This window comes from Pseudopodoces humilis, chromosome 27, assembly GCF_049639895.1.
Source record: "Pseudopodoces humilis isolate 2021_Gansu_Grassland_sample_001 chromosome 27, ASM4963989v1, whole genome shotgun sequence".
NCBI classification, from domain to species: Eukaryota; Metazoa; Chordata; class Aves; order Passeriformes; family Paridae; genus Pseudopodoces; species Pseudopodoces humilis.
Genome location: NC_142226.1, coordinates 4,160,870 through 4,178,401, shown reverse-complemented (window position 1 = coordinate 4,178,401; position 17,532 = coordinate 4,160,870). Strand labels below are relative to the sequence as shown.

At 51.4% G+C, this 17,532-nt stretch overlaps 1 protein-coding gene across 1 annotated transcript; it reads right to left on the bottom strand.

Moving 5' to 3' along the window:
• Positions 1–432: 432 nt before the first annotated feature.
• On the bottom strand, positions 433–16,852 carry SMAP2 (small ArfGAP2). The gene is made up of 10 exons (XM_014258439.2): positions 16,687–16,852; positions 6,651–6,784; positions 6,054–6,139; positions 4,911–4,989; positions 4,300–4,380; positions 3,768–3,846; positions 3,332–3,432; positions 2,813–2,978; positions 2,002–2,312; positions 433–1,533 (listed from the first exon to the last, which is right to left on the bottom strand). The coding sequence occupies exons 1-10, from the start codon at positions 16,787–16,789 to the stop codon at positions 1,405–1,407; spliced, it is 1,269 nt and encodes a 422-aa protein (XP_014113914.1). The 5' UTR covers positions 16,790–16,852; the 3' UTR covers positions 433–1,404.
• Between the last annotated feature and the right edge of the window lie 680 nt (positions 16,853–17,532).

Sequence of the window (17,532 nt, the reverse complement as noted above, 5' to 3'; positions counted from 1 at the left end):
AACTTGTGGCTTCTCCACCCCTGGATGTGTCCAGGACCAGGTTGGAGAAACCTGGATTGGGAAAGGGCCAGGGGGTGGAATGGGACCCAAACCATTCTGGAATTCCACAATTCTCTGATTTTCTCTGTTCCTTCACATTTTGGAAGAGCCTCAACCAGATTTTGTTAAATCTGAGTTTAAAGCTGTGATGAAATAATGGAATTAAAGCTGGAATAAAATCATTTAATGCAGGAATTCTGCTCCACCTTCCCCCCCCATCCCTGAGGGGTTTGTATACAAAAGTGTCAACTTTGGATTCTTCCAGGCCTGGTTGTGCTCCCTCAGCTCCCTGGCATTTGGGACAGAGCCCAAACAAAAGAGAACTTGGGCTGATTTTTGGGATAAAATTCCCTAAATTCCCCACACCTGGAGTGATCACCAGCACCAGAGGAATCCACTGCAATATTTTATTTGGGAATTTACATATCCACAGGAGAGAGCAGACCACAAGTCCGACTTCTTGCTGACTTCTGAAGCAGTTTTGGGTTCTAGTGGAGATGAGAAAAGAAATATGCCTAAGATTAAAATGTCCCAAGCGAGCCAGGAAAGGGGAGAACCAGGATTTTACACAGGAACAACGACAACAAGAATGAAACAAAACAAAACAAAAGAAAAAAGTATAAATTAGGATGTCAGAGTCATTTTTAAAAGTGTAAGAAAACTTGCACAGGGCTCTGGGCCCCAGAGAATTAACTCTGGTTAGATTGTTAGAAGTGGAATTCCATCAAATCCCAACACCAGCCAGAAAATTCACTCTGGAGTGCAAGTTTTTCACATTCCATCGGCTTTGCCCCCACTCTGGGCGAGATTCCTGCTTGCTCAGGAGGGGTGGGAGAGGGCTTTTCCCAAGGACTTTGGTTCCAAGGAGGGTGGGAGCAGGGAGAGCTCCGCTGGAGGAAGGAGGTAGCAAGGCTTGCTTGCCCCTGGGCTCAGCTTAAATCCAGTTCCTCAGCACCAAACGATGTTCCCCACCCCTTTTCCCCCCCCACAAAAAAATTCTAACACTGGAGTTGAAGTGAGAAATCCCGGCTTTCCGGGCGGGATGCAGTCCAGATCTCCCAGTCCCACCTGTACCCAGGTGCCCAGCAGGGCATGAAGTGCTACCCAGGAGCTCTGGTGGAGCTTTGTGCAGGGAGGGATCCCCTCCCCGAGTGCATTGACTGTGCTGAGAGCAGGGCGCTCGCGGCCTGGCCACCGAGCTGGCCCCGTGGCTGTGACAGTGGAAAGGCAGAGATGGAGCTCAGGGATGGAAAAAAATTCAGGTTGGGCTGGGTCCCCAAACCCGAAAGCAAAAACCCTGAATGTCTCATGGAGCGGGTTTGGAGAACAGAACAAAGGCAGAAATGGTCACGTGCGAGCAAGCGCTCATTTCCACAGCGGGGAGCTGAGGGAGGGATTGCTGCCCTGGGCTCCTCCTCCTCCTCCCATGGACTGTCCATAGCCCATCATTCCATTGGCTCCATAGAAGTTCATCCCAGCCATCTGCTGGGTCACCTGCAAACGGGACAGGAGAGAGGTCAGGGATGGGCCTGGACACCGCCCACGGCTCCCAAAACCAGCTGAGCCCTAAAGGGGAGCAGGGTGTGGCTCCCCAGCACGGGAGGACTTCAGGGCAGGTTGGACATCGGCAGGAATTCCTCCATGGAAAGGGTGGTCAGGCCTTGGAACTGCCCAGGGATGTTTGAGTCCCCACCCCTGGAGGTGTCCATGGGCTCAATGCTCTGGGCTGGGAGATGAGGTTGGAATTGGACTGGGAATTCTTTCCCCACCTGACTGATCCTGGGATTCCCAGCTGCTCCCACTGCACCCCTGCCCAAAGCAGGGAAATCCAACTGAACCGTTCCCACACCGAGCAGAACCCCCCGGAGATCCCCCTCGCTCCTCGGCAATCCCTGCACCACCATCCCCTCCCCACCACCAGAAAATCCCTGCAAAAAGCCTCTCCAGGTGTGTCCCCCTCACCTGGGCGAGGTTCCACTGCAGCTGCTGTGCCGGCTGCACCCCGTACACGGGCTGGGCCACCGCGGCCACTCCGGCCACGTAGCCGGGCTGCTGGGCCCCCATCATCCCGTTGGGAACGCCCAGCACGTTGCCCACGTATCCTGCTGGGATGGCCACGGGTGCCACCATGCCTGCAGCTCCGGGCTGGGCCAGCAGCCCCATGGATGGGGCCATCATGCCCCCCATCATGCTGCTGGAGGGGGGCACTCCAGGGAAGCCGGGGTAGGGAGCAGCGGGATAGCCCAGCTGAGCCGGCGCCATGAACATCGCTCCTGGGAAAGGCAGGGAGGGAGCAGGGAAAAATGGATCAGTTCAGGGGCTGGGAATGTCAAAATTCCAGTCACAATCTGGCTGGGACATCCAGACTGAGATGCTGCTGGTGCTGCTCACAGCTCTCAACAAAGCTGGAGAGGGAATTTGGGCAGGGACATGCAGGAAGGGATTCCCGGTGCCAGAGGGCAGGGTTGGGCTGGATGTTGGGAAGGAATTCTTCCCTGTGAGGCTGGTGAGGGGCTGGAATGGATTTCCCACAGAAGCTGTGGCTGCCCCATCCCTGGAAGTGCCCAAGGCCAGCTTGGAAAGAGCTTGGAGCAGCCTGGGACAGTGGAAAGCGCATGGCTGGAACGGGATGAGCTTTACCTTCCCTTCTCGCCCAACCCATTCCGGGATCCTCCACTCACATTCCCACTTCTCCTGGAAGTTTGTCAGCCCCCAGGACACCCCAGCCACCCTCCCTTGGTGCCCTCCAGGTCCCAGCTCGTGCCAGGGTTACCTTGAGCTGGCACCTGGGACATTTGGGAGCCGTACAGGGACAGGATGGAGTCTTTGGAGAGCTGCTTCTTCCCCACTTCCTCCCCTTTCCCTCCAGGCTCCGGGAAGAGATTCAGGTTTTCAGGAACAGAGCCGGCGCTTCCAGAGGTTGGCATGGAGCCAACGACCTGGGACAAAGAGACAGGATCAGGGCCAAATCCAGCACGAGGGGAAGAAGGGGACTATCCATCCTCGTGCAGGGATGTGTTGGGGTGATGGCTTCAACATGGAAGAGGGAGATTTTAGGATTTAATTAATGGAAATTTAGATGAAGCAAGATTTAGGGCAGACAATCGATGTGTGTGGTGAAACAGTGGCACAGCATTCCCAGATGGATACCCCATCCCAGGAAGTGTTCAAGGCCAGGCTGGAGCACCCTGGGATAGCGCAAGGTGTCCCCGTTCTTTAACTTCCATCCTAAATTATCCTGTGCTTCTAGGACCCAACCAGGCTTTTCCAAGCACCAACATTCCCAGCTCACCTTCCTGGAGTCCGAGCTGGATCCCACGGATGCGAAGAGGTCCAGATCCTTCTCCAGGCTGCTGGGCCGGCCGTTGGTGACGGGCGCTGTCACCGGAGCGTCTGCAGGGACAGAGAGGTCCTGGTGTCTCCACACTGCCCTAGCCTGGGGACACCTCTGTGCCACCAGTGCCACCCCACCCAGTGACCCCCCCTGGTGCTGGGAAGGGACTGGAGCAAGGTTTGGGAAGTGTCCCTGGGTCCTGTTTGTGCCACCAACCTCCTGGAACACCACAGGCTCCAGGGCAAAGGGAAACACGTGGGAAACTCTTCCCAAGCAGCACTGGAGCAGCCCAAGCTGAAGATTCCCGCAGGATTGCTGGAATTGTTCACCTGACAGGGAAAATTAGCACTGAAACTCTGCGAATTCCCCAAATTTCTATACCAATTTCTCTTACCCAGGCCCAGCAAGTCCATGACTGGCTCAGATTTGGGGGAACTTTTCCTGGATTGCTGTGTTTCATCTTTCTTTTGAGGCTGGGGGAAAAGAAACAACACAAATCTTGTGCAGCTTTTGGGTTCACTCTGAAATGTCAGAGGTTTTAATGAGATTAATCCTTAAAATCCCTTTTTTCCCCCACTGGATTTAAGTCAAAAATAAAAGCAAAACTCTCTCTGCTCTTCCAAAATGAGAATTTCAGTGAATATTTCCAAGTTTTTTACTGTCCCAATAGGTTGTCAAAGCCAAGCAGGCTCTAAACAGGGAGAAGCAGCTGCTGGAGCTGGAAAAATCAGCAGGGAATAGCTGGATTCCAACCTGCACATCTGCTCAGTGTCTGGTGAGCAGAGCAAAACAAGCTCCCACCAGAGACTCAAAGCACCCAGGGTGTGACTGAGGCCAGAAAAATGCTCCCAGAGCAGGCTGGAATCTCTCTGCTCTGCCTCAGGGATGTCTCCACAACTGCTCCAAGATTTTCATCCTCATCTTACCATTTTCACCTTCTCAAAGATGATGGGTTCCAGTTTTCTTTCCGATTCATTGCTCCTTTTCCATTTGTCATCCTTTTCTTTCTGTGAGGGAAAAAAAAAAAAAAATCAGTGGCATGAGGGAGAAAGTTCCTGATTACACCAAGAAAAAGCTCACACCTGGTGCTGTAACTGATCTAAAATCCCTCAGAGATAAAATCCCTCAGAAACAGCTGAATTTGAGGTAAGTTTTTGCACTTTTCCTGCTCTAAGCAAGGAACTGGATAAAACCCTTCCAGGATCTCCTCCAATCATTATCCCTGGAGATATCCATCCACACAAACCAATCAGCTGGGTGAAGAAGAGGGAAGAAAACAGGAATTTAAACCACTCAAAAAAACTCCAACCCCCAGAGCTCTGCCATGTCTGTGATCCTGCTTTTTCTCCTTTTTTCCTGGATAACCTGGAGATCTCCAGAAGATTCCCTACAGCAAAACCCATCAGCATCTTCAAATCTCCTCAGTGCTGGGCAGGAATTCATCCCATGAAGTGCAAGCAGCCCTGGAGAAGAGATTGCCCCTGACACAGGGAACATTTGAAGTGTTTTAATCACAAATTTCAACCCCCAGACTCACCCTGAAGGCGTTGATGTCAATGCTTCTGTCCATGTATTTCTTCTTCTCGTATTTATCCCGGATAAAACTCTCCACAGCTCTACAGCAGCTGGTTAAGGACAAAGGATTCCAGAATAGAAGCCTTATTTGACAGGGAGGAACAAGGTACAGGCTGTAACTAAATTAAATCATTGTTTAAAGAGCATTTCCAGCAATAACTTTCTTAAAATAATTTACTGCTGGATCTCAGCTCAGTTTTTGCCTGTGGGTTATTCCAGGTTATTTCAGTGCTATAAAAAGGGAATTAAATCAGGATTTAGGCTCTTGCTGTGTTTTCTCCACTGCTTTTGTGGGTTTTTTTTTGCCCCAAGCATCCTCTCAACACATTCAGGTGACCAGCACAGATCACAGTGGTCACAACAGGATCCTGCACCTCAAAAAGCACCTCAGCTATCAGATTAACTCAGAAAATGATGGTGGAAAGGTACTCTTGTGGGGATTTCTTAGCTTCACATCATCCTATCCCCGTTTACTCAGCATTCCTGACAGGCAGGAGTTACAGCTGAAGTTTTCAGCAGCATTAAAAATTCCATCGGAGAACCCCAGTTTTGGGATGCCAGGTTTGAGCTGGAAGGGACCTTAAAGCCCTTGGGCTCCTTCCGCTATCCCAGGCTGCTCCAAGCTCCATCCAGCCTGGGGAACACTTCCAGGGATGGGGCAGCCACAACTTTCCTGGGAAACCCATTCCAGCCCCTCCTCACCCTCACAGGGAGGAATCCCTTCCCAAAATCCCACCTATCCCTGCCCTCTGGCAGTGGGAATCCACCCCTTCTATCCTGTCCTTTGTCAATCATCTCTCTCTCTCCATCTCTCTTGCAGCTCCTTCAGGTCCTGGAGGGCCACAATTAGGTCTCCACAGAGCCTTTGGAATACTCAGCACTTTGGAAAATCCAACCCTCCCGTTCCTTCCAGGTTCCAAACCCCGAGCAGCCTCCTGTGGTGACCTTGGTGTCCCAGCTCTCCTCCCCCAAAACTCGGCAGCAATTCCTTCATTCCCATTCCCTGCCCCAGGGAACTCCTCCTCCTCCTTCAGGGAGGTTTAACCACACAGCTCAGGATGGAAAGGCTCCGTGTTTTTGTGTTTTTCCAGGGAACAAAGGATGCTGGTCTGTCTGGGGCCTCCGGAAGTTCTCGGGCAGGTAGGCTTCGTAGAGACGATTGGCTTTGCCGTTCCCCATCTCCTGTACGCACTGAAATCCAAACAAATTCCTTAAAATTTTCCTTTCCCAGACAATAATAGCTTTCCCACAGCATCCCAGGCTGCCAGGGAAAAGAAATCAAGGAAGGGAGATGCTCCTGAAAGGCACTCTCCACACGCCAGGGGATCCTGAGGCAGCTGCTCCAATCCCCTCCCATCCCATTTGCCAATCCTAAGCAATATTCAGTGCAAGGCAGGATAAATATCCCGTTAGCAATCCAAAACCCCTCTGGAAATCCCTGGGACGCTCCAGGACAGGTGGGAAGCACCTCCAGGCAGGGATTGGTAATTTAACAGAGACCTGCAGCTTCTTTAGCTTTACTCTCTGCTGCTTGTCAAGCCTGGAATGGGGACATTTTCCCTTCCAACCCATCCCAGCTGGACTTCTTCTTCCTCCTCTACTTCCCACATTTTTTGGGCTATCCTGGCTTGGTTCAATTCTAAATTTATGAACCTCCACTAACAAAAAAAAAAAACCCTCACTGTGTTATCCCAGCCTTTACCTGAATCTGTTCCTGCGTCCACTGGTCGAGGTTGACGGATTTGACCCTGGATATGTGAACTCCCAGGTTCCTGTGGATCCCGGCACAGCGGATGCAGATGAACACCCCAATATTCCAGGACGCCCATCGTGGCCCTGGGAAGAGACAGGAAAGTGTTTCTCATTAATTCAAAAACCACCCCCCCCTTTTTTTTTTTTTTTTGCCTGGAGAACAGGGAAACTGCACCAAGTGAACTGGGATTGAAGCCTTTGGATTCTCATCCAGGCTGGAAACTGCAATTCCACATCAGCAGGATGTTCCCAATCATTATCCTTGGGGATCTGTTGCCTCCCTCTTCCATCCACACAAACCAAACAGCTCAAAGAGGAAGAGGCAGGAAAAGAGGAATTTAAACCACTCAAAAATCTCCAACCCCCAGAGCTCTGCCATGTCTGTGATCCTGCTTTTTCCCCTTCTTTCCAGGATAACCTGGAAATCAGCTCCAGCAGAGTCCCTACAGCAAAAACCCACTCAGCACCTTCAAATCTCCTCAGTGCTGGGCAGGAACTCCCAGCTGAGCCAGGGGAGCAGCACCAAGCCCAGGATTTGGCCCCCAGAACCAATCCCAGCCCAAGGAATGATTAGTTCACTCCACAGTTTCCACGGCTCTGATGGAGATTCCTGGTTTTCATGCAGCTTGGACAGGCAGGACAGCTCCGAGGTGTGGATGGGAGATCATGCCAGGGATAAAAAAAACACCCACAAGGGGAAGATTAACGAGCTCAGATCGACTCAGTGCACCCAGGAATCCCAGCAGGGCATTCCCCAGGGGATACAGAGATCCACAGGAATTCCCACCCCTCTCCCTGCCAGGCCAGACCCTCAATCCTACTGAACATTTTAGGAATATTTTAAAATTAAACCCCCTGCTCCCAGTGCAGAGTTCCAGCTCCCAGCACAAACTGGTGTCCCAGTGCATGGGAAACTGGGAAAACACAGAGTTAGGGAACAAACAGCCTCCAGCAGCCCTTTTTCCAGACATTATTCCGGAGGATGAAGAGTTACCCGCTTTTTCTTGCCACAACTAAAATAGCAGAGCTTCAAGTTAATGAGAGGGAGGTGGGAGGGGGGGAAGAGGGGGAAAGTGTCATTTTGAAGCCCTAAAAAAGCAGTGCTGTATTTGAGATTCTGTTAACAGTTTAATTCCTGCTCATAGGGAAAGCCTGGAGCATCCTGAGGGGTTTGGTGCTGAAAATGCAATCAGGGGCCCTTCCAGAGCAGAGGTATCCAACCTCCAACAGGTAACTCCAGCACCTCTTCCAGGGAATTCACTTCAAAAATGCCTTTATTAGGTTTTCTGGCCTTTCCTGTCATTATTTGCTGCTTTTTCCCTCTCCAGGAATGGCCTTTGGGAATGATATAAATTTAATGGAGCTGAGGAATTCACTTCCCAGACACCTTTGCCTGCACCTCAGTCCCTTTATTGCCTCCTTTATTACCAAAGCAAAACCCACAACTTCTGCACCACCTAAACATGCCAAAAAAAATGGGAATAAAACCCTTAGAATTCCTGTGATTTCCACACGGAATTCTCTCCCAGATCCACCCCCAGGGCTCTAACGTGAGACTGCTGGAAGGATTACCACGAGATTCAAGGTTAGACTTAAACTCCAGATAAATTTAGCCCTTGATAGGACTAAAAGGATTAATGGGCAGCTCCTGGGGTAATCGGCTCAGTGGGTTTGTCACATGGACCAGCTCAAGCCACCACAACCTCCCACTAAAACATGACTCAGGGGTAGTGTCACACCCTCCTGCTGCTCCAGTGTCCCCTGAGGGCTCTGGGACAACAAGGAAATCACAGCTGGAATGTGCTGCAACTCTTAAATCCAAGTTCTGGGACAGGCAATACGGGCAATTATATATATAATTATATATTATATATATATATTTTTAAATATATTTAATATAAATTGAATTTATATTTAAATGAAAATGAATCTTTAGGGCTTCTTGAACTCCTCCCAGCAATAAACACATTATACAACCAGAGGTGAGCTCTGCTCTGGGGAGATTCCATCTGGGATTTGGGTGTCCTTGCACAGCCAGAAGGTGCTGCAGGAAAGGCTTCAAATCTTCAGGGAATAGAGGAGCTGGGGGATGCAGGGTTGGTTTTATTCCGAGCCGAGGCACAGACTGTGACCCCAGCAGCTCAGGATTCTGATCCGTGACAGGAAGGACTCCAGAGCCACACAGGGAACAAATCTGGATTTTCCAAAGTGCTCCCTTGCAGCCACAGCAAACCCTGGTGGGGTCAGGTCCAACACCCCCATCCCACACCTCCAGCTTAACTAAACCAGCATTTTAACCTTCAAATGCCTTCTAGAAATGTCTTTTAAAATGCCTCACAAAGCCCTGAGTTTGTGGGAGGCGGGAAGGGCTTGGTGCAGATGTAAACAACCTCCCACTTCCCTCTTCGGAGCAGCTCACACTGAAACATCTCCCACTAAAAATCTCCCTGCAAGTGCCCAGCGCCTCACATTTTGCTTTTTAGGGCTTTTTGCAGGCATTTCCCCAAGGTTTCACAGCTCTTTTCAAGGTGATTTGACTCGAAAAAGCCCCAGGAGGCATCTCCAGATGTGACTTTCACCCCGTGCTGCTGCTTTTCACCTCCCCAAAACCCAGCCCCAGCTCAGACTCTGCAGCAGCTTCAGTGATGAAAGGGGGAAAAACGCCTGGGATGGAGTTTAGGATAAAATTTTTTTGAGGAAAATGGATTTATATAAATAAATAACAACAGGGCAGTTTTAATCAGCACAGCTGAGCTGCCTGGGAGAATAATCACCCCTCAAAAGAATTGGGCAGACCCTGATAACCCCACCACGAATTGAGGACAGGGAGCACCTCACCCTCCTGGCTCAGGGAATTATGGATTTATCTCCCACATGGTTGAGGACAAAGCCAACATAAACATTCAGCTCCTTAAATCACTAAAAAATATAATTGTTTCTCTCGTGAATCATCTGGTTGATGCTATAAAATCAATTCCCCCGAGGCTGAGCACCCTCAGAGCCACCAGGCTGAAATGGAAACCCCATTTCCACATGGAAAACTGGGAGTTTCCTCCAGTGCCCACCAGTGCCGGCCTCACCTGGTGCTGCCACCGCTTTTGTCTCAGCTTTATGGATAATTTTAACATCCATGGGAAGCAAAGTCACCTGGCACCAACCCTGCTCTGCTCTGATGGAAATCTGTGCCCCTGGGCTTGCACAAATGCCTCCCGGACTGAAGGAAAGATCAATTTGGATAAGAATCCAAACATTTTTCAGAGCCTGGATGCCCACTCAGCCCTGGCACAAGATTTAGGGTAGCTCAGACCCCCCTTGGGATGCACTCCCAGCCTGGTGGGGGCTGCAGGAGGACCACGAGCTCCAAAGCATCCCTTGCTCAGTGAAATTTTCATTCCCAGCTTTCCTGAGCATTTGAGGACGTTCCCAAGTGAGGATGCACCATCCAGTGCTCCAGGAGACAATTCCAGAGCCTGTTTTACATCATTTACTGTCAAAATAAACTCCACATACCAAACTTCTCCTGCCAGCTCCAGTCCCCATCTAAGTCCTGCTCATTAATGCTCCAAGGGCTGCTGAGCAACCCGAATGACTGAAAAGGATCCTAATTCCCTTTAAAACCCCGGGCCCAATTCCCTTCTCAACTCCCAGCCTGCGGAGCCTGCTCCAAATGAGTCACTGCTCCAAGTTCACACCCTGGAGTGGTTTTAATTGAGAAATCCCGAGGGGATTCACTCCTCACACTTTACTCAGGCACCAAATTCTGGCCTGAGTTCCTGAGGCGACCTTTTGCAGTACTAACTCCTCAGAAAGCTTTTTAAAATAAACCAGGAGGTGGCTGCAAAGCCACAGCTCCATGGAAAAGGAGGAGCAGGGAAAAGAGAGATGCTTCCATGGGCAGGATTGAGGGAACATCACCATTCTGATTAAATATTCCCAGTGGAAATGAGCAGCCAGCTCCTCCAGGGATACATCCATGGATCCCAAAACTGCTCCAAAACTGTCTGTGGAGTCATCCAACCATCCCCTGAGAGAAATGGATGTGGGGAATTGTCCCTGGAGAAGGAGAATCCCTGCCAGGGGACATTCACACCCTCAGCTTTTCACCACAGAAAAAATTTCCTCGAGTCCAATCTGAAAATCCTCGTCTTTTGCAGAGCCAAATGAGGAAAGAACTCGGGATCCAAGAGGTTTCCTCTGCCCTGTGGTTTCCTCGCTCTGTAAAGAAATTGCTCAAGGATTTATTTCCATTTGTCCTGCTCAGAGCTGTGACCAAGCCTCTCTTGCAAAACAGCTTCCTCTGCTCTTTGTGGAAGTGTCTACTCTGCACTTCCAGGACTTGGGGAACCAAAGGAAACTCTAAAAACTCACTTAAATCAGCTCCAAGATCTCTAAATGATGTTATTTAGTTATTAACACTATAAATCGCTGGGCTGAGCACGGCTCCTGCTGCAGGGATCAAAGATCCAGCTCAGATTTGGGATTAATCCCTGCTGCACTCCCAGATTTAAGCCTGGACTGAGTGATTTCTGCAGTTTTCAGGGGATGCTAAAGCCAAACCCTCACTTTAGCACACACAAAAGGGGTTTGATAAACATTTACACCTCATCAAGTAGTTTCATCACCCCAAAATTCAGCTTTATTCCATCTTTTAAAAGGACAAAAGGCTGTTTGGGGGATTTCTTTGTACTTTTTTTCTCCTTCAAAATAATTGCAGGCCTCAACCACGTTTCCCAAGAAAATCCAAGGTGCTGGCTGTGATTTTGGCCAAAAAAAGGTTTGAAATCTTCCAGTCTACCAAAAATATTCAATATTTGAGGGCCCTGTGGCCTCAAAGATCAAGTTTTGTGCGTTTTTAAGTAAAGATGAGCAGCTTTCAGCAGCTTTATCACTTTATCACATCGTGTTCTTTGAAGTGCAGGTGGAGGAAATGAAAATTTCTGTGAACAGCAGGGTGGGGCTTTCCTGCTGCTGCAGAAAGGGATGGTTGTTTCTTCAGTCAAATAAATGGTGACAGGGACAATTTCAAGCAGTGCTATCATCAGGATCCAGGAACAAGAACTGGGTGATATCACCGACACTGATGGTGACACAGCTTAAAAATATAAATATACATTAAAAAAAAAAAAAATCAGTCAATTCCACAATCCATGGACTTCCTGTGGAATCATTTTTTCACCAAAACCATGCATCAGACAATCCTAGAAATTCCAGATTCCAAGAAGGCCTGAATTTCCATAAAATGCAAAGAATTTAGGTGATAGGTGCACCTGTAAACAGAGCAGCAGGATGGAAGCTCTACCATCAGTAAATTGACTTTTGATGCTGTTAATAGAATTTTGCTGCTTTTTAAGATGTTTTTAATTCGTCACTTGGGTGTTAAAAATATTTAGACTCTGGTTTCCAATTTAATTTGAGTTTGGGTTTTAGGAGCCACCAAGTGCTTAAAAAAAGCTCCAGGCAGAGGAAGGTCCTGGGTCAGTCTTTGATGGATGGAGAATTTTTCCAATATCTGCAGCTACACATGGACTATCCATTGAAATTCCTAGGGAAAGGGTCAGGAAGGAATGGCACATCTTGCCAAAAGTAGAGATAAACCGGTTTATTAAGGGCCAGGTAAATCCAAGCTCACGCTCACTGCTCCAAAACAGCTCCTGCTAAAAGCTCCAATTCTGTCCCAGATTCCTGGGCCAAAGGGAACGATCACTACAAGGCACCAGCCCAAAGGAGCCCTGAGCTATTCGTGACTTTTTGGTTGGTTTCAAGACCTACTTTGCATTTTGGAGCACGAGCTCCCTTTGCACTGCAGCTGCCGTTCCTTACATAACCACCGGCAGTTTCTATAGGAACAAACTTTACTCCAGCTGGAAATCACGTGGCGTTTTTTGGGGAGCTTTCTTTTCCCACCTCCACGCCCCAGGTGGGTCAGTACAGAGAGCCCAGGTGCTGCTGCTCCGAGGATTATCCCTATTTCTGGCAGATGTAGGGCCAGGGATCCAAGTGTGACTCAGAGCTCTGCTTAAAAGGGATCTTCCTACAACTAATTCCACACTAAATCCCTGTGGGGAACACTGATGCTTTTTTCCCTTGCTTAAGTGGGAAGTTACAGCTTCAGGCAGGCTCAGGGTGGACGGAGCTGTGTCCTCTCCCAGCTTTACCCTGCTGAGGTGAAGATCCCGGAGGGATAAAGTGAATTTCAGAGCGTTTCCACTCCCTTTGTGCAACCTCTCTGATCTGAACTGGGAAAAGCAGAATAATGGAAGATCCCAGAATATTTTGGCTGCAGCTGAGGATTCAAATGAACACACAACCCACATGCATCCCTCTGGCAAGATTCCCTTGCATAAGGCTGAGTTTTCTCCTCATCCCAGATTTCCTAAGCCAAGCTGAGCAGTTCCAGCCCCACCACTTTGGGTTTTTGGAGGCACAGGCTGCACACTCCCCCTCCATCAGCATTGCCATCCTGATCCTCCTTCCTCCCATGCAGCTGTTCCAGCAGCTATTTAAAAAGTTCCTCTTGGAATTGCTCAGACTGCAAAGGAAATTCAGCTGCAGCTCAAGAGGCTGATGGAGGAGTTGAGTCACGCAGATTTTTGGGGAATATTTGGTTTGGATTAACAGGAGTTAGGCTGGACTAAAGCAGCTCCACCATAAGATAGTTCCCAAATTCCACTGGAAGTCGGCCTCCCCATAGCACCTACTCCAGCCCCAAGCTTTTCCCCCTTCCCATCCCATATTTAACCACCTCTGGGCAGCGATTTCCCCAGTCTTACACCTGTTATTTCTGGTGAAGAATTAAACCTGGATTTGCACCGTGTTCAGCAGCACTTCTCCCATCTAATCCCTTGGGATACAAGGGATGGATTTAGGCCTGGACCCCATGGATCTCACACGACAAAGGGATGAAGGGAAGAGCCAGACAAACCAGGGGGAGCACAGGGTGACCTGAACCTCTGGGCAGCCACGGCTGCCAGTGCTGCCTGGGAGGAAGCTCCCGCTCCGACGTCACCGCCCCGGGATCCATGGAGCTTGCTGGATGGGACTGGAGAGCAGAGGGAAGAGTTTGGGAGAAGGAGAGAACCAAACACAATTAGCTGGAGAGCAGCTGGAGAGGCAGCAATGAATCCACTCAGTGTCGCTCAATTGGAATTTTCCAAATCCTGGTGGAGCCCAACTCTGAGATTTCAGCACATCCCTCCCTCCCTCCCTCAGCCATTCCAGCTCCAGACTCCTGCTCCAAGCAGGGAATGTGCTGCTGGATGCTCAGCTCAGGCTGTGCAGCAGCTCCATTATCTCACACACACACACAGGGAACAGCAGCACCACGGCCGCCCTTGGAACACCTTCGCCACGGGAATGGCACCGGTAGGAAAAATCCCACCTGCCCAGCAAGTGCTGCTCTTTCCAGGTGTTTCTCCGAGTGATTCCCACAGCAAAGACCTCCAAGGAGAGGATTATAACTCAGCAGTGCCCACCCTGCCCTAGCTCAGCTCACCCAGTGCCCCCAGACACGAGGTTGACAACAAAAAGAGGAAGAAGAGATCTCACCCAATTTCCTGCAAAACAAGAGCTCTGAGCAGGGCTTGCTGCTGCTGCAGCAGCAAAACCACCCTGGGGTGTCACAGAATCTCACACTGGCTCGGGCTGGAAGTACATTAAAGCTCATTTAATTCCACCTCTGCCATGGGCAAGGGACACTTCCCACTAGCCCAGGTTGCTCCAGCCTGGCCTGGGACGCTCTAGTCCCTGTACAGAGAAGCAGCTTTGCTTCCAGACACCCCTGGAGGTGCTGAGGGCACCACCTGGAGCCACCACGGGGCTCCTTTCCGTAGGCAGAGTGGAATGTTGCAGTTATTCCAGGAGGAACATCAAGCCTTCCTTGGCATTGCTACTGGGAGAGCCCCGCATTCACCAAAAGTACCAAAACTGCCCCAAAAGCAGTTTTGCTTTTCAGCAAAAAAAGCTTTTTGCTCTTCAGCAATTCCCTGAATTGCTGAAATCCCCTGGAGCTCCAGGCAGTGACAGCTCCATTCACCAAAAGCACCAAAACTGCCCCAAAACTGCAGGAATTCCTTGGAGTTCCAGGCAGAGACAGCTCCCATGGCCACACATGCCCTGGAGGAGGAGATTTCCCACTTCCAGAAATCTCATTAGTGCAGGGGGTAATTAGTAGATCAGATAACTGGGGACAACCCCAGCCTGCTCTTCAGGACTGGTACAATCCACGTTCCCAGACAGGAGCAGCTCCCAGCTTTGGAAAGGCTGCACTCCACACTGGAACTTCATTATAATTATTAATTAACTGGAATTCTGCACTGCCAGGACGTGCTGTGACCAGGAGAAGCTCCACTACCCCATCACCCGCAGCTGTGGGGTTGAATTTATTCCCATTTTGGCGGAATTTGCTGTCTCAGGCCTAGAAAGCTGAGATAAAGGAGCTATTTCTGCCCTTGGGGCTGGCAGGAGGTGCCAAGAGATAAAGGATTGGCACAGGAGGGGAACATCCTGATCTCCAACAGCACCTTCATCCCAAAGCCAGGTGGGCTCCAGAGAGGTGGGAAGGATGAGGTTATTGTGGTTTAGGCATTTTTAGGGTGAGAAGAAATCATAATTATCTAATTTTGAATGTTGCTCAAGGGGGCTCTGCAGTTTTTGAGGTCACACTGAGGTGACCAAGTCCTCTGTTTACAGATGGATTTGGCCAATCCCTCCTCCAAGTTCACTTCCAGCAGTTGCTGGGAAATGAGGCTCAAGTCCAGATCTACAAGTGATTATGGCAGCTCATTAAAATGGGATTTTGGGCAACTTTAACTCTTTTGCTGCAGGAAAACAAAGCAGCAACCACAGAGCGGCAGCAGGGGACAAGGAACAGTTTTATTTCTTTGTTTCAACCTCTGGAATTCAAACATTTCCTTTCTCAGGTAGATCAAGGTCATAACACGCCTTGGAATCAGAAAAACATGGAATGGTTTGGGTTGGGAGGGACCTTACAGCTCGTTCAGTTCCACAGGCAGGGACACTTTCCACTATCCCAGGGTGGCTTTGGACACTTCCAGGGATGGGGCAGCCACAGATTCCTGTGCCAGGGCCTCCCACCCTCACAGGGAAAAACCAGCTGGGAAAAGAAGCAGAGGACAAAAATCTGCCATTCCTCCAGTGCTCCGTGATCCCAGGGTGAGGTTACAACTCCTTCCCTGTCCTTACAACATCCAGGGCAGATCCTGCTGCACATTCCAGCCCCAGGTGACAGGATGTGACTCCCAAGAGCTGGAATTCCCTCAATTCTACAGCGACGGCTTTTCCAGGTCACTCTTCTTCCCCTTCCAGGGGAGGCCCCCACCCACCCTGAGGTGTTTCCCGGGATTCCCACAGGGAAATCTGGGGCCATCCCTTCCCCATCTTCCAGAGGCAACGGGAAGGACAGCTCCTCCAGCAGCTCCTCCCGGTGCGACTCGCACCAAACCCAGCTGTGCTGCAGCCAAAAACTGGGGCTTTTCCCCCAAAAACCACCGTGTTCTTTCCTCCAAAACCACCCCATTCTTGCCCCCAAAACCACCCCGTTCTCTCCCTCAAACCATGGAGTTCTTTCCCCTAAAACCACCGGGTTCTTTCCATTAAACCCACCCCGTTCTCTGCCCCAAACCCACCCCGTTCTCTGCCCCAAACCCACCCCGTTCTCTGCCCCAAACCCACCCCGTTCTCTCCCCAAACCCACCCCGTTCTCTCCCCACACCCCACGTTGTTTCAGTCGCTGTCCCCGCTCACTCCCGTAACCGCCGGGGCAGCACCGTTGTGCCCCCGCCACCACCGGAGCGCTCCCCGGCACGAAGCCCACCCCCACGACAGCCACCCGGCGGTGTCCGAGCCTCGGGGCAGCGGCGGCACCGTAGAGCACCGAGCGGCTAGGCCGGTGTGTGTGGGGGGGCGGACCAACGGGGTGCATCCGGTGCGGCGCGGGCTCCACAGGTCCCGCCGCCCATCCCCGCTACCTTTGGCCTGGCAGTCTGCGCAGAACTTGTTCTCGTCCTCGGCCAGCAGCCCGGCCAGCACCGCCTGGTAGCGCTCCACGTCCCGCACCGATTTTCCCGTCATGGCGCGGCCGGCGCTGCCCGCCCGCGGGTCACGGCCGGCCCGCCCGCTTCCTGCTTCCGGTATGGGCGGAGCTCCGACTGGGGGAGGAGCCAATCAGCGCCGGCCCCGAGCGGGAACGCCTCCCCCGCGCGCCGCCTGTACTGAGCGCTGATTGGTTCTGGCGAGCCGGCGGGAGCCAATGGGGAGAGAGGGTGGGGCCACCGCGGTTATGAATGGTGAGGGTCACGTGACCGGGGTGTGGGGACAATGGGGGGCACGGGGGGGCAGTGGGGGGGATGGGGGGGGACAGGCAGGGGATGGGGGACACAGGGACACGGGGACAGGGGGATGCGGAGGGGAGGGCGGGGGGTGGGGGGTGGGAGATTTTTGGGGGGCTGGGTAGGGGTCCAGGGATGCTGGAAAGGGGATTTGGGGGTGCTCAGATGCTGGGTGGGGGTCCAGGGATGCGGGATGGGGGATTTTGTGGGTGCTCAGATGCTGGGTGGAGGTCCAGGGATGTGGGATGGGGGATTTGGGGGTGCTCAGATGCTGGGTGGGGGTCCAGGGATGCGGGATGGGGGATTTTGTGGGTGCTCAGATGCTGGGTGGGGGTCCAGGGATGCGGGATGGGGGATTTTGGAGGCTCAGTGGTGCTGGATACGGGGTTGGGGAGGACTCAGGGGTGCTGAGGTACTGGGGGGAGGGGTTGGGGGGCTCAGGGATGCTAGGTGGGGGATTTTGGGGGATCCTGGGCTGCTGTCCCT

Coding starts and splice junctions, on each gene's coding strand:
- SMAP2 (XM_014258439.2), bottom strand. CDS start 16,789: ATGACGGGAAAATCGGTGCGGGACGTGGAGCGCTACCAGGCGGTGCTG. Junction 2,979..3,331: donor CCAGCTCGGACTCCAGGAAG/GTGAGCTGGGAA, acceptor TCTTTGTCCCAG/GTCGTTGGCTCCATGCCAAC. Junction 2,313..2,812: donor GTCCCAGGTGCCAGCTCAAG/GTAACCCTGGCA, acceptor TGCCTTTCCCAG/GAGCGATGTTCATGGCGCCG.